Source organism: Leptidea sinapis, chromosome 36, assembly GCF_905404315.1.
Source record: "Leptidea sinapis chromosome 36, ilLepSina1.1, whole genome shotgun sequence".
NCBI lineage: Eukaryota > Metazoa > Arthropoda > Insecta > Lepidoptera > Pieridae > Leptidea > Leptidea sinapis.
In genome coordinates, this window is record NC_066300.1 from 1,055,182 (window position 1) to 1,071,043 (window position 15,862).

Consider the following 15,862-nt stretch of genomic DNA (forward strand, 5'->3'; position numbering starts at 1 on the left):
TAGATTAAGAACAAGGCCTACATCATGACACCACCGGGTAAGGTTATTGAGGTCCTGTTGTATAAAATCACAAGCCTTTATTGGATCTTTGTCCGCAATTACGAGACAAGTATCGTCCGCAAACTGGAAACAAGCGCAGTTTTTTTTACAATCTTTGATGTTATTGGCATATAAAAGAAAGTGAAGTGGCCCTAATACTGAACCTTGAGCGGTGCCCTTTCTCACCATGACTGGCTTACTAAACGTAGGTATTGTCTATTTTCACTTTGTATGTCTGATTTTTTAGATAGTCACTGCACCATTCCAGTAATGGACCATGGACTCCACAAAAGTCTAACTCCTGAATAAGTTGATTATGCAACAAAGTATCAAAGGCGCGAGAGAAGTCTATAAATAATACTAATAAAGTGTTTTTTAAGATTTAAGTGATTATTTACTTCGTCAGTAAATTTTGATAAAAGATTTGAAGTACTCTTCCCAGTCTAGAATCCAAATTGATTTTGTTGTAGTACTTCATGTTTCCTGTAAAAACCATGTATTTGTTCACATATAAAATTTTCAACAATTTTATCAATCGATGATAGTATTGTTATGGGTCGTAGTATCAAAGGCGCGAGAGAAGTCTTCTTTAAATTCACAACCAACCCAATTCATAACACAACCTTCTTTTATATCATTTAGATAATTACTTTTGCTTACACTGCAATTTATTAAGTTTGCAGTAGCCGTGGAGATATCTCTTCCAATTAATTTAATATCTGACACCTCAATAACATCCAGACCAGGTGCCTTACGTGAGTTTAAGTTTTTTATAAGTTAAAAAACCGAACGCTTGAAGCTTTTTTGAAAAAGATACTAGAACTATGAGCGTAGTTGTGTCATTAAGGTATAAGAATACCTACAGCACGTGTTACTTTTAACACAACGAGTGTAACGTGTCTGTTACTAAAACGTCATTCGCATGCCCGTCAGGTCTCACCCTGCTTCTGCCGTACATCCTGTCCACGCGGCGCGCCTGGTCCAACAGTAAACTGCGCGTGTTCACACTCGTCAACAAGAACACCGAGATGGATATCGAGGAGAGGAAGTGAGTTGTTGTTGTGGCTCTTTTTTATTAGAAGGTAAACAGACAAGTTGTTCAATTGATGGAAAGTAAAAACCTTAGATCTTTTATGCATCTAATTAGAATTTCTTGCTACTATGCAACCGATAAAAAGAGGCCAGGTTTAATACTTTAGTGTGCGTGACAAGCTACGACTAACACTCGCAATTTGTGTGTTAGTGCTCAAAATAGAGGTTATCTCTAAACTCAATTTTTTTCTACGTATCATTATGTCATAGTCTATCTAGACATATTAAAGATCATAGGTAAAAACTTTGATGGACCCTGCTTTTACTGCGTGTACGTGCATTTATCTTTATTGTTCATTAGCCTTAGTAATGTCATTTAATCTAACATTATCGATTTTAAATATTTAATTTTTAGATATAATGTTGGAACTGAATATCTGAACTGAAGTCAGGTCAAAGGAATATAAGATGTGCCATAATTTAAAGATAAGCTAAAACAAGTTAAAATTGAAACATCAAACTCTTATATCTTATTTATGGTACTGTTTGTACTGATTACAAGTTTGAAATTGTTATTTTAGTGTGAGCAACTTGGGTAACTTTTTATTTCACTGTTTCAATTCCTATGTTCGTAATAATTATTCTTCGGAGAAGGATGTGGTGTTTTTAATGATCTTTCAGGCTGATGATGAAATAGTATTTTCAAATATAATTTATATTTTTATCAGCATGGCGTCACTACTGTCGAAGTTCCGCATCGACTACTCGGCTCTGACGATGATACCGGACATCACGAAGAAACCGAAAGACTCCACCCTGGCGTACTTCGACAAGCTGGTGGCACCGTTCAAGACTAATGATAGTAATGATCAAGGTGTGTTCATTCATTATTTATTTTTTCAAAGTGTGCAATGTATGTTTTAACTTAAGACCATTGAAATGTTAAGATATATGTTTTTATTATCTTAAGTATTTATTGAGTTATTTTTTACGATATTAATTTTTAATTATGAACAAAAGAGTCGATTTTTCTATTCAAGAGTGGCATCATACTATAAGTCAGTCAGTGATTTAATAACTTAGGAATGCAGACTAAACAATCTGTTATTTTAAAAAGTGATATTGCTCACCTACGACGACTAACGTTTATTACATATTGACGTCGTATGTAATACGTCACTCAAACGGTTGGCTCTGTGGACGAGCGATCGGATCGAACTCGAGAACCCGGTTTGAGTCTCGCATCGTTCATAAATTTTGGGTACAAAGGATATTGCTCAAAAATGTATGGACTGCCTAGACATGCATCAAATTCAAAGTTCTTTTAGATAATACGTAACCATCCACTGATTACCCCCCAGTTATCATTTTTGAATTCCGGTTTTTGATGTAATTTGATAAAATGTAACATAACGTAAGTACGTAACATAACATAAGTCAAAAGAAGTGTTACAAAAGAGAAAGGAACTACAGCCAAGACTACAACAAGAAAGGGACAAAGGAAACATAGCATATTTAAAGTACGATAAAGTTATTGTCAAAGAAAATATTTCCAGTAGGGATAAAAGAAAACGGGAGGCAACTACTTCGCCAAAGACTGAGCCTAGAAAACAACAATCCGTTTCAACAAAAAGGTCGAATGTCCTAGATAGCATGATGAAGGGTAGATCTAACTCTCTTCCGAAGATCATATCATCAAATAACCAATAGCAACTAACTACCGGAAATCGGAAAATGGAAATAGACACACAAACAGAAGGCACATTAAGAAAACAAAATCCTCCCCCAAGCCGACTGGTCCTCGTGGGGACCAAGACCCTCTAAAGACAAATAAGTTCACAGAGACAAAAAATAAAACGAGAAACAACCTGTTTATTGCAACATCAAATGTAAGATCCCTAAGAACGCCAGAAAAAGTTATAGAATTAGAAGAAGAAACAAAATATTTAAAGTGGGACATCATAGGTTTAAGCGAAGTTAGAAGATTTGGTGAAAGTATACAAGATTATGGTGACTATATTCTACATCATAAAGGAGAAACTGCAGGAATGTATGGAGTAGGATTCTTAGTTAAAAAGAAACTTGCAAGAGGCATAGAAGAAATAAAAGGTGTTACGGAGCGAATTGCTATCTTAAATATAAAATTACCACTGCAAAATGACAAATATAGCATGTGGTCCATAATACAGGACTATTCACCAACCGAGTCATGCAGAAAGGATGATGTCGCAAAGATATATATATTTTATAAAGATTTACAAGATGTCTTAGAAACTTCACATAAGAATATTATTTTAATGGGAGACTTTAATGGACAAATTGGACAGAGACATTTAGGAGAGCAATATACAGTAGGAGAACACGGGATGGGTAAACGCTCTAAAAATGGTGAAAGACTGGTTACATTCTGCATGCAAAACAAATAAAGCATCTTAAATAGTTTTTATAAAAAGAAGGAGGATAAAAAGTGGACATGGCATTCTCCTGATGGAAGCTACAGAAATGAGATTGATTTTATAATTACACAAAGTTTTTAAAAATATCTCAGTTATTAATAAATTAAACTTTAATACAGACCACAGAATGGTTAGAGGTGCTATATCTTGCACATATATAAGAAAGAAAAGAAGATACCAGAAAGAAGCAACAAGCTTAAATTGCACGGGTAACAAAAGTACAACAAAATATATTTCATAGGCTTTATCGACTTCAATAAAGCATTTGATTCTCTAGAACATGATTACATTTGGGATGCACTGCGAAAACAAGGAGTAAACAACAAGTACATTCGTCTTCTCCAAAATGTATACCTGAACAGTACTGCACAGGTCAAACTGGAGACAGCCGGAGAAGAGTTCCGCATCGAGAGGGGTGTCCGTCAAGGTAATCCTATTTCTCCTAAGCTCTTCACAGCAGTCCTAGAGATGATTTTCAGGAACCTAGAGTGTGAATGTTTTGGCCTAAATATAAACGGCGAAAAATTGAACCATTTACGATTCGCAGATGACATCATTCTATTTTCGGAGAGTGAAAACTATCTAGAGCAAATGTTGCAACAACTTGCAAACGAAAGTGCTAAAGCCGGCTTGCAAATAAATGCGTCCAAAACAAAAATCTTGACCAACTCATCCGGCACAACTGGTTCGATAGTAGTTAACAATGAAACAGTAGAATATGTCACAGAATATATCTATTTAGGACAGTTAATAACCCCTAGAAATAACATGAAGAAAGAAATAGACAGACGCATTTGTAATACATGGAAAAGATACTGGTCTTTGAGTGAAATCATGAAAAACCCCGAAATATCTATAGGAATAAAAAGAAAAGTCTATAACACGTGTATACTCCCATGTCTAACATACGGATGTCAAACTTGGGCTCTAACAGACCATCTCTCGGAAAAAGTAAAAGTGTGCCAAAAGTCCATAGAAAGAAGCGTAATTGGAGTTCGGAGACGAGACAAAGTTACGTTAGAAAACATAAAGAGTCGAACAAAATTCAAAAACGCACACAAGCTCTGTCAAAAGCAAAAGCAAAAGTGGAAATGGACTGGACACATTCTGAGGGAAAAGAAAGAGAAATGGACAAAAACCGTTACAGAATGGTATCCAAGAGACGGGAAACGAAGGAAAGGTAGACAAATTAGAAGGTGGTAGGACGATTTTAAAAGAATAGTAGGACCGGACTGGATGAGAGTAGCCAGAGTCCGAATAAGGTGGAAGTCTTTAGAGGAGGCCTTTGTCGAGAGACAAATTACTAGTTAGGATAATTTAAGTTTTATTTATAAGAAAAAAAAAATTAAGTCACTAGTAATAATAAAGGCTATTTTATTTATTATTTATTTTATTTATTTAACATAACCTCAAAATTGGAGCGATTTGTACGACGTCCAGGTAACTACTAGCACAATGTTGTAAAAAGTATGTACCTACAATGATATGTTGACATAACTGAACCTATAAACTACGAAATGCTTTTGATTAAATTAATTTCATAATATTTCGAAAAGAATTGTCTGGACCTACCAAACCAAAGACGGCCTCATTACATATTTACCTACCTACTTAGCAGACTTGCAGAATAAGTGGACTTTCCTTATGATAAATACAAATAAACGACACTACAGTAAACTGTGGAATAAAACACATAGCTTATATAATAATAATATCTTTATTAATCAAATTATATACATTTTTATGTGAAACAACATTTATGTACTTACATGAATAAAAACCCGTTTATTAGGACAAAACATGTTTTGGGTTAGGTACACTATTACACAGGTAGTAAGTAGGTACAACTAAGTATTTCAACATTTTTTAGGAGATTTTATTAATCGTGTTCACACTCGTATATTACATAGAGACAGTAATACAAAACCATACAAACTAAATTAAATTATAACGTCGTATCCTATTTCTAAAGATTGCAAATAAGTCCATTCGTAAGTAAACACGTTAAACTGTAAGTAGTTCACCACTAAACAAGATACCCACGTGATCGCTCTTTAAAATACTATAATATTTCCAATTATGAACTTTGAGGTGAAAGTAAAAACCTGATCGACACAACAAACAATAACAAACTGTAATGGCTCTGGCGGCTGGGCGGTATGTCAGTCATGTCATGTTGCGAGGTAGTCGAGATGCCGCCATCTCGACTACCCGAAATCGATCGGAAAATCGATTTATTGACCATAAATGTTTTTTTTTCTATCATCCAACTAAAAATATAAAATAAAAATAAATCTCCGAAACTAACTAATCGAGGGTCTATTTTTAGAGTTTCAATCAGATTTGCACTGAGCGGATAATTCGAAATGTAAATCATTCGCCAGTAGGAGATTTCTTTGCACAGGGCTAGATTATGAGTACTACAATACGCCTATATCTGCTGTGAAGCAGTAATGTTTTAGCATTATTGTGTTTCGGTCTGAAGGGCGCCGCAGCTAGTCAAATTATTGGCCAAATGAGACTTAACACCTTCCTCCAAGGTGACGAACGCAATTGTAGTGCCGCTCAGAATTTTTGGGTTTTTCAAGAATCCTGAACGATACTGCATTGAAATGGGCAGGGGGTATCAATTACCATCAGCTGAACGTCCTGCTTGTCTCATCCTTTACTATCTAAATTAAAATTCGATGTTATAATATTTTAATTTGAGAGTCACAATTGGGGTGCCGACTCCACATAATGTCGGATAAGGGCTTATAAGGATAAAAATTAAGATTTTTAGTTTGATATGATAACCTAAATAATACTTTTACGAGACTGGTTTCAGAGTATGTGATCTTGCCAAAATCGATTTAAATACAAAAACATCGATTTGAATCAATTAATGTCAATAGTACCTAAATTATAATCATTTGTTAACCCACAACAAAAGAAATGCACTGCATTGACTAATATAATTTAAGTTACTAGGATAGTTTATAGAAAGAAGAATGTATTTTATTATTGAGCCATGAGAGTCATTGAATATACATATCTACATTTGGGTGTTTTCTAACAAGCATGTTATATTGTTCGCCAGCTCTGACAATTGGCGAACTCCTAGATTTCCTAAATTTGATTTTTAAAAGTGGTCTGCTTAATGTACTATGAATACTTTTACGTAGATACCTCGAAGGTACGGTGAAAGATATTTTATCGAGTAGCTCCGTATTATTGACATGATTGTTAACTATTTTGGAAATAAACAAGATATCAAACATTTTCCGGCGCGTGTTTAGGGATTTCATCTTAAAGAAAAAAAGGCGCTGTCTGTAAGGATATCTGTGGCTAATTCCACTTGCTAAAAAAGCCAAGTGTCTGGTGAATGATCTTTGAATGTTTTCAATTCGTTGAGAATTTATATTATAAAACGGATTCCATATTACACAAGCATATTCTAAGTAACTTCGGACTAAAGCATTGAAGAGTTTAATTATGGTGGATACTAGCTTAAACTTTTTTGAATTTCTTTTAATAAAACCAAACATTTGTGCAGATTTAGTCACAATATGATCAACCACAAGATCCTTTATTTTACTAAGTTTAAGCAATGTTGTAGTACTGAGATTGTAATACGATGGAATTGGTTTCTTCTTCCTTGAGAATCTAACATAATTGCACTTTTGAGTATTAAGTTCCATTTAATTGTTCGTGCACCACTGTTCAATTCTGCATATCAGACTGCAATTGAATTATATCCTCTGACGATATAATTGTCTTATAAATTTTCAAATCGTCGGCAATTACCAAATTTTTTTAATAATATATTTCAGAGGCAATCTCGTTGATAAAAGTTAAAAATAATATAGGACCGAGGTGAGAGCCTTGGGGAACGCCAGACATAGCAAAGTAAGGCTGTGACTTGTAACCATTCACTGACACAATCTGAAGTCTTTTTGCTAGGTAAGACTAAAACTAACTGAGGGGAGAACCAGTTATTCCAAAGTGGTATAGTTTTTTGATGAGAATGCTGTGATCAACTTTATCTAACGCACTAGCAAAGTCTATATATACTATTACTATAAACCTGGCTTGTTATTATTGGTTATATAACAGTATGAGACTGTGTCTAGACTTTTTTTTAAATAAAAATACGGGACGAAACGAGCAGGACGTTCAGCTGATGGGAATTGATACGCCCTGCACATTACAATGCACTGCAGTTCAGGATTCTTGAGAAACACAATAATTCTGAGTGGCACTATAACTGCGCTCGTCACCTTGAGACCTTTAACATAGTCGTCATACTGTGCAGGCGGGATCACGGAGGCCGACCTGCTGGCGGCGCGGGACCGCACGCACCGCAACCTGCGGCTGCGGGAGCTGATCGGCGCGCAGTCGGCGGGCGCGCGCCTCGTGTGCGTGACGCAGCCCATGCCGCGGCGGCGGGGCGTGCCCGCGCCGCTGTACCTGGCGTGGTGCGCGGCGCTCGCCACGGCCGCGCGCACCGTGCTGCTGGTGCGGGGCAACCACGCCTCCGTGCTCACCTTCTACTCGTAACACACCGCTCGCTCGTGTGCGTGACGCAGCCCATGCCGCGGCGGCGGGGCGTGCCCGCGCCGCTGTACCTGGCGTGGTGCGCGGCGCTCGCCACGGCCGCGCGCACCGTGCTGCTGGTGCGGGGCAACCACGCCTCCGTGCTCACCTTCTACTCGTAACACACCGCTCGCTCGTGTGCGTGACGCAGCCCATGCCGCGGCGGCGGGGCGTGCCCGCGCCGCTGTACCTGGCGTGGTGCGCGGCGCTCGCCACGGCCGCGCGCACCGTGCTGCTGGTGCGGGGCAACCACGCCTCCGTGCTCACCTTCTACTCGTAACACACCGCTCGCTCGTGTGCGTGACGCAGCCCATGCCGCGGCGGCGGGGCGTGCCCGCGCCGCTGTACCTGGCGTGGTGCGCGGCGCTCGCCACGGCCGCGCGCACCGTGCTGCTGGTGCGGGGCAACCACGCCTCCGTGCTCACCTTCTACTCGTAACACACCGCTCGCTCGTGTGCGTGACGCAGCCCATGCCGCGGCGGCGGGGCGTGCCCGCGCCGCTGTACCTGGCGTGGTGCGCGGCGCTCGCCACGGCCGCGCGCACCGTGCTGCTGGTGCGGGGCAACCACGCCTCCGTGCTCACCTTCTACTCGTAACACACCGCTCGCTCGTGTGCGTGACGCAGCCCATGCCGCGGCGGCGGGGCGTGCCCGCGCCGCTGTACCTGGCGTGGTGCGCGGCGCTCGCCACGGCCGCGCGCACCGTGCTGCTGGTGCGGGGCAACCACGCCTCCGTGCTCACCTTCTACTCGTAACACACCGCTCGCTCGTGTGCGTGACGCAGCCCATGCCGCGGCGGCGGGGCGTGCCCGCGCCGCTGTACCTGGCGTGGTGCGCGGCGCTCGCCACGGCCGCGCGCACCGTGCTGCTGGTGCGGGGCAACCACGCCTCCGTGCTCACCTTCTACTCGTAACACACCGCTCGCTCGTGTGCGTGACGCAGCCCATGCCGCGGCGGCGGGGCGTGCCCGCGCCGCTGTACCTGGCGTGGTGCGCGGCGCTCGCCACGGCCGCGCGCACCGTGCTGCTGGTGCGGGGCAACCACGCCTCCGTGCTCACCTTCTACTCGTAACACACCGCTCGCTCGTGTGCGTGACGCAGCCCATGCCGCGGCGGCGGGGCGTGCCCGCGCCGCTGTACCTGGCGTGGTGCGCGGCGCTCGCCACGGCCGCGCGCACCGTGCTGCTGGTGCGGGGCAACCACGCCTCCGTGCTCACCTTCTACTCGTAACACACCGCTCGCTCGTGTGCGTGACGCAGCCCATGCCGCGGCGGCGGGGCGTGCCCGCGCCGCTGTACCTGGCGTGGTGCGCGGCGCTCGCCACGGCCGCGCGCACCGTGCTGCTGGTGCGGGGCAACCACGCCTCCGTGCTCACCTTCTACTCGTAACACACCGCTCGCTCGTGTGCGTGACGCAGCCCATGCCGCGGCGGCGGGATTTGATCAATCGACTCAATTTTTAAATAAATATAAATAACGCGTGCTAATTTAGAATAATTTGTAAATTATTTTTGTTTTTAATTATTATTATTGAATCAAGTCGAAATTCAAAATTCTGTCTCGAAAATAACCTAGAAAGTTTCGAAAGCTTTCTAGGAGTTGCAATTTTTTTTTAATCGGTCCAGAAATGGCCGAGGAACAATTTAACACAGAAATCAATTGGAGTCACCCGGTGGGAACTTCACTCAACTAGTGGTACGGTAGCGACACGACAATAGCGGTGAAATGGCGAGCTCTCAGTATGACATATTATCATGACCTAATCTTAGGCCATCATGTGAACAGAATACCAGGCGGAGTATATTATTATAATATACGTCTCACTAGCCTGGCTTGTACCCCTTTGACACACTACAAATTTTATTCCCGCATCTTAAAATTGTATGAAATTGCACACACTTTCGAAAGGAAAAACTGCTAGAAATAAAGTCCGCAACAAAATTTCTGTCTTGCCACAGAATCTACCGCGCCCCAGCAGTGTGTATATTCGTAAAAATATAAAACTCGCGAGGAACTTTATTACAAAAAAAAACTTACGTAAACGGTACGAAGGCTTTTACAAAGTGCGTTAAAAGCGTAAGAACTGAAATAAAAAAGGACTCGAACGCTTATTAGTTTGTCAGCGTCATAAAACACGTCGCTTTTTATCGGTTGCATTTTTTGTTGGTAGGTTATGTGGCAAGACACTGATTAAGTTTCCGAATTCTTTTGGCGCTGTTAGTTCGCATATGCGTGCAACAATGTACAATTATCATATTACACAAAATTTTGAGACAATATAATGCGTGCTAGGCTTATTTAAACAAAATTATACAAAATGGGTGACAAGAGTTCGGCAATATTATCGAAACTTAAGTATATCTCTTTTAACGGTTTCACGGTTCCTTACTTAAATAGAAATGATTATTTTCGATAAGTCCCCAATAGTTGGTCTCTTGTGAATGGTGAATGCGAATACAACCTTGAAATTGTAATTAAGAGCAAATATTTCTGATTGAGAAATAATCATCACGAAGGATATGTCCGGTAACAATGAAAATGTTGTTAAATTAACCCGCACTTTATGAAGCCTAACACCCTAATGACATGTTAGTGGGCCAAGAACGAACCAGTCATACAAACCATATTTTTGTGTCAAAATGACCATCAACATACTTCTTTCCATAAAGGCATAACTCCACTAGCCATTATAATCGTCGATAGATGCCATATGGTCGGTCCACCGAACTTAACACGCTGTCCATTTATTATATCTGTATGTAACTGATGTTCTGACGTTGACTGTACTTGCCAATCAAGTACAGTCAACGCCAGAAAGTATAAAACCATAAAAATCACAAAAATACCAAGATGTTTATATTTTATACTCGACTTCGTTTGTTAGAGCGATACTTTATTGTACAATATTGTTAATTTAATATTGTGGTATACATTTTAACTTATGCAATCAATGACGTTCTATACAGAATAGACAAATTAAATGCCATACATTGTCGTATTTACTCTAGTTGCTTAAAATATTCTTCATCAATCAGCAGCAATGTAAATCATTTATTCAGTTTAGGTTACGTTTAGTTTTGAACCCAATTCAGACTGACGGTTGACACACAACTAAGAAGAAAAGTGTGCTTACATTGTCTTTAAGCACACTATCCTTATGTGTGTATAGAACGTCATTGTATACTCCGCCCTTCTTAAATTGGCACACGTTTTGGCGTACTTGATACGCTCTAGCCATTTAATGAATGAATGAGTTTCATTTCCTGAAGTTTAATAATTAAGAAAAATTAATATTTTTTTTTGCAAAATATGAAAAATAGTGAAAATACAATAAACATAATATCTATCGGTTATTGCTGATATTTGTATAATTATGTTAGCTTTTAACTTAAAGATAATCGAAATTGTGCAGGTGGTTATATGAATTTTGGTAATTGTTTTTACTATTAGACGGGACTAAATGTTATTGGCATTACCTGCTGAGAAGCATATTATATTTTTGATATTAATGATTATATTCGCATTTTGAGCGAGTTAAGAATAATTTCATGCTAGATCTATGTAATAATTTAAGTGCCTATTTCATACAAAATTTTTCCTGATGAATTTAAAATGAAATCTCAATGATATATTTTCTTAAGACTATGAATTTGGACGTGAATTTTGTAATTTTATTGAATCTTTGATGTAAAAATCGTAGAGAATAAATTATTAATAATCTTAATTATAATTATTGCGAAAAATGTAATCTCTAGTGAGGCTTTCTTTTTAGAATGTCTTACTGACACAACATGACACGCTGTAGTATTATGGCAATATATTTATATATAAATATTTCTTACACTGTAATATTGCACACTGTGTGCATTTTGATCCAACTTAAGTTGTAGGATAGTATTTATTTAGATTCGTGACCGTCGTATATTTTTTTAATTTAAAATATTATTATTGTATTAAATGATTCTTTGACATAATTTTTTGACGCACAGTTTGAACTGCTGTGACATTATTTCATTACAAGTACAGGGCCAAAATTACATAATTATTGTACATCAACAAATTTCGTAATTAAGAAAAACGATTTTAAATTTTGGTATGAAACTTTGTATCAATGCATTTGTTTATAACCATTATGATGTAATTCATACCGAAGTCAGAGGCTTTTACTTTGCGTAATATGTGCTTTTAGATTTTGGATGTAGGGGACCAATTTTATAAGATTAATTTCTAATTATTACTAACAAACTATAGCTTAAGTACAAAAATTAACAAGTATGTAGGATAAGTATATAATTAATTATTCATTTTGGCTATTTAACATGTTTACCTACATTCGCTGTAAGATGCATTCTATAAAAAGTTATAGGTAACTTGTAGACAAATACTTACATCACGTGAAAGGCATAAAGGTATTTATTTTCTCAAAACTGATTCCTTTAGAATTATTTTTATGTCATTTTAAATAATAACTAGATACCACTACCATTTCGAAAATAAATGGCGCTCTGCGAGAGAAGAAGCGTTTTACGTTATTTTCAATAAAATATACAATAATTCTACAGTCATAGCTATTGCTATAAAATAACCATAATCTAGTCCTAGGCTGTCTGATCACGTAGATATTCAGCTGTGGAGTAGTAGGATTTACGATAGGAGCCATTAACATCAAATAAATAAATAAATTATTAATAAAACATTTTAATTTATGACGTGTAAGTTGGTGGTACATATTATATGTACTAAATTATCTTCATAAAATTGTTCATAGTATTAAGATTAGGACATTTTGCGAAAATTTTCAAGCTATAACTCGAGCAGGCTATTAAATATTTTAAACTTATTCAGAATTCATTATAACATAATTCTTTCGACATTTTGCCGCACGCTGACTGACTGTACCCTAATCTCAATGGAGTCTCGATAGAATATATAGATAGCGATTTGTATGACACTGTGTTAGTTACTCAAAATAGAGGTTAATTCTAAAATCAATTTTTTTCGACGTTTTCACAGCTGTCATAGTCTATCTACACCATAAACTTAGTATACTAGCGTAATAGACAAACACTCTCCTCATTATCGCGAGACTAACTTTAAAATGTTAATGTGTTTTAGTTTTACAGATGTGTTAGTGTGTTAGTGAAGTGTTTAGTATTTTGCTTTTGGTCAATGCCTATGACTAATATTGTTTATCAATGCGGCGTCATATTCACGTATACAATAATATATAATCTAACACATATTTTTTTAAATTAATATAACCTTTTAAAAATAGAGTGTTTACTGCGCATTTAAAATGTAATTACAAATATTTTAATGAATATGTTCTATGAAAATAAACACCACGAATGTTGTATTGTAGAATCAGTATTTACCTGTGAAATGTTTCTTTATTTGGATTATTACTGTATATAACAACACAATCTAATACAGAACACGACACCATTATATTTTATAATTAATATCCGTCAAAACACAGTATAATTGGAAAAAAAAACACTAATATTAAAACGCGGTCCAGTTTGACAGGAGACTAATGGACACTAAATGGTTTAAAAACGGTTTCATGGTCCATCTATTCATTCCGTCTCTTTCTTATATTATTGTCACTTAGGTTTTTGTGTAAGGATACTTATCTCACTCTCACAGCGTTCGTCTAGTACGCTAGTATCCTTTCCGCAACGGCCGTGCCCGCGGGCACTGGTAATTCAAAAAACAATGAGAGCGGCTGTGCCGCGGGGCACTCTTTTACCTCATCCAGTTTTCACCCTTATTAGGTGTACAAGATGGTTTATTTGCCTACGCAGTTATGAACGAGTGAATTCCCAAACACATTTCGATCCGTTACGATTCAAGGCCACCAATATTCGACGTCATAGCTTTACGGACAAAGCACTTATGTGTCCACTTGTTCCCGGCCGGCGCAGCGAGCGGTCGTTATCAAGACTTTACACGAAGATCGTTCTTTGTGGAGATTTAAGCTTAATTTTATAATTAACATATACTATTCATTACAAAAACATAAAAGGAAATAAATAAAACAAGTAATTAACAATAATAACAATATTTATTTTAAAATATACCTATTTTTACACTTTTTTTCGAATGAAAAGTCTTTGTGAAATAAAAAAGAAAGACAATATGAATAATTTATACATGGTCTTATAGCTTGTTTCAATAGCTTTCAGTGACAGTCACTCAAATCACCCTAGTTATAAGCATTTTATAACTACACGTAAAATAATACACACGGGGAAAATGCCGCGAAAATGCCGGAAGCTTGCCGATCTACAGTGTACAGCGAGATCCGGAGCGCGCCGATGCGGAAAGGGTATACTAAGTTTATGATCTAGACGTATAATTATTGATGTAAGTATTTGTCATTTCCAACTCAGTCATTTGAATAAAGGGATCCAAAATTGTGGCGATTACCAAAACACACCAGTCACCAGTCATGACGCACGGTCGACGTGCAAATTATTTTTTGCATTAAATGAGTATTTGATTTAGAATTAATGTGCCTGTTTTTATAAGACTCATACGCTTACAAGTTACCCCTTTAAATAAAGTTTACAGAAGTAAATTATTATTATATATTATTGTGTTGATTTTAAGTATTCGCCACGCGTCACCAAGAATATATTTAAAACAAAACAACATATTACAAAAAATAATCAATAATAACGAAAAGTCACCAAAATTTAGGCAAGAAAAAAACAGAACAGATATTTTTGTAACAATATGCACGTGGCGCACGTATCAACATGAGATGGAAGGCGAATTTTTTATTTCCTTGGGCGTTCAAATATGACGCCAATATTGAGTAAGCGATAGACGAATAGGAGAGCCACCATTAACAATGTCTCTCCTAACTCTTTACATGAATGAGTTTAAAAAAGTCCTTAAATTACTGTAAAATTTAATTCTTGTTTCGTATACCGTAATAAAGCTCGATGACCATAGCTTTATTCTTTTTAAACGGGAAAACTTTTACAAACCACATGAATGCTAATCTATGTTCATTCTGTGTACCTACTATTATATATTATATACTACATTGTACCTGACGAGTAGGGACAACAACATAAACCAACACAAAAATATTTGAATGAGATTTTTTTTGGATAAATGACATTATTATGATTAAAATTGATTGTAAATTATTAATTTATTTTTACATACACATTTACGAATACTTTGTGAATTGGACATAAATATGAACATTTGGTAATACATGTATGAATGTGACTGTACTTTTGTGTAAATGTTTCATATATAAGTAGGTATGTCGACCACTTTCATTGTGTATCTCTATTATTTATTGATTTTTGTCGTTAATTATTGTCATTCTGTGACTGTGGTTGCCGTAATAAATTATGTGAAAATATTTATACCTCGCTGTGTATTTCATTTGATCGAACTAACTCCTTTTAATTGACAATTTTCAGAGTTTATTTAAAATTATTATATTGCATGTTTCAGTAATTATAATAAACCTTTAAAAAAGAGAAGTTATGATGCTGTTTTTTTATGATTGCTACGTTCCTCAGAACTCCGTCGGTTATGGACGACCGATTTGAATTTTTTTCCATTGAATAGTCAATGACGGAATGTACGGGTAATATACTATCTATTACTACACTTTGATTTTTTTTTTATGGAATAGGAGGACAAACGAGCTTACGGGTTATTAAGTGATCACCGCCGCCCACATTCTCTTGTAACACCAGAGGAATCACAAGAGCGTTGCCGGCCTTTAAGGA

At 37.8% G+C, this 15,862-nt stretch overlaps 1 protein-coding gene and 1 long non-coding RNA gene across 4 annotated transcripts in view; both read left to right on the forward strand.

Annotated features, from left to right (window-relative positions):
* LOC126975492 (bumetanide-sensitive sodium-(potassium)-chloride cotransporter) overlaps positions 1-15,496 on the forward strand; it is a 70,472-nt gene extending 54,976 nt beyond the window's left edge. For both annotated transcript variants that reach the window (XM_050823416.1, XM_050823417.1), the window contains 3 exons: positions 973-1,087; positions 1,800-1,945; positions 7,822-15,496. In XM_050823416.1, coding sequence (XP_050679373.1) covers positions 973-1,087; positions 1,800-1,945; positions 7,822-8,066 — 506 coding nt within the window. In that variant the 3' untranslated portion in view covers positions 8,067-15,496. The remainder of the gene's footprint in view (positions 1-972; positions 1,088-1,799; positions 1,946-7,821) is intronic.
* LOC126975527 (uncharacterized) overlaps positions 1-15,862 on the forward strand; it is a 169,522-nt gene that overhangs the window by 140,191 nt on the left and 13,469 nt on the right. The gene's annotated exons all lie outside the window — the stretch shown is intronic.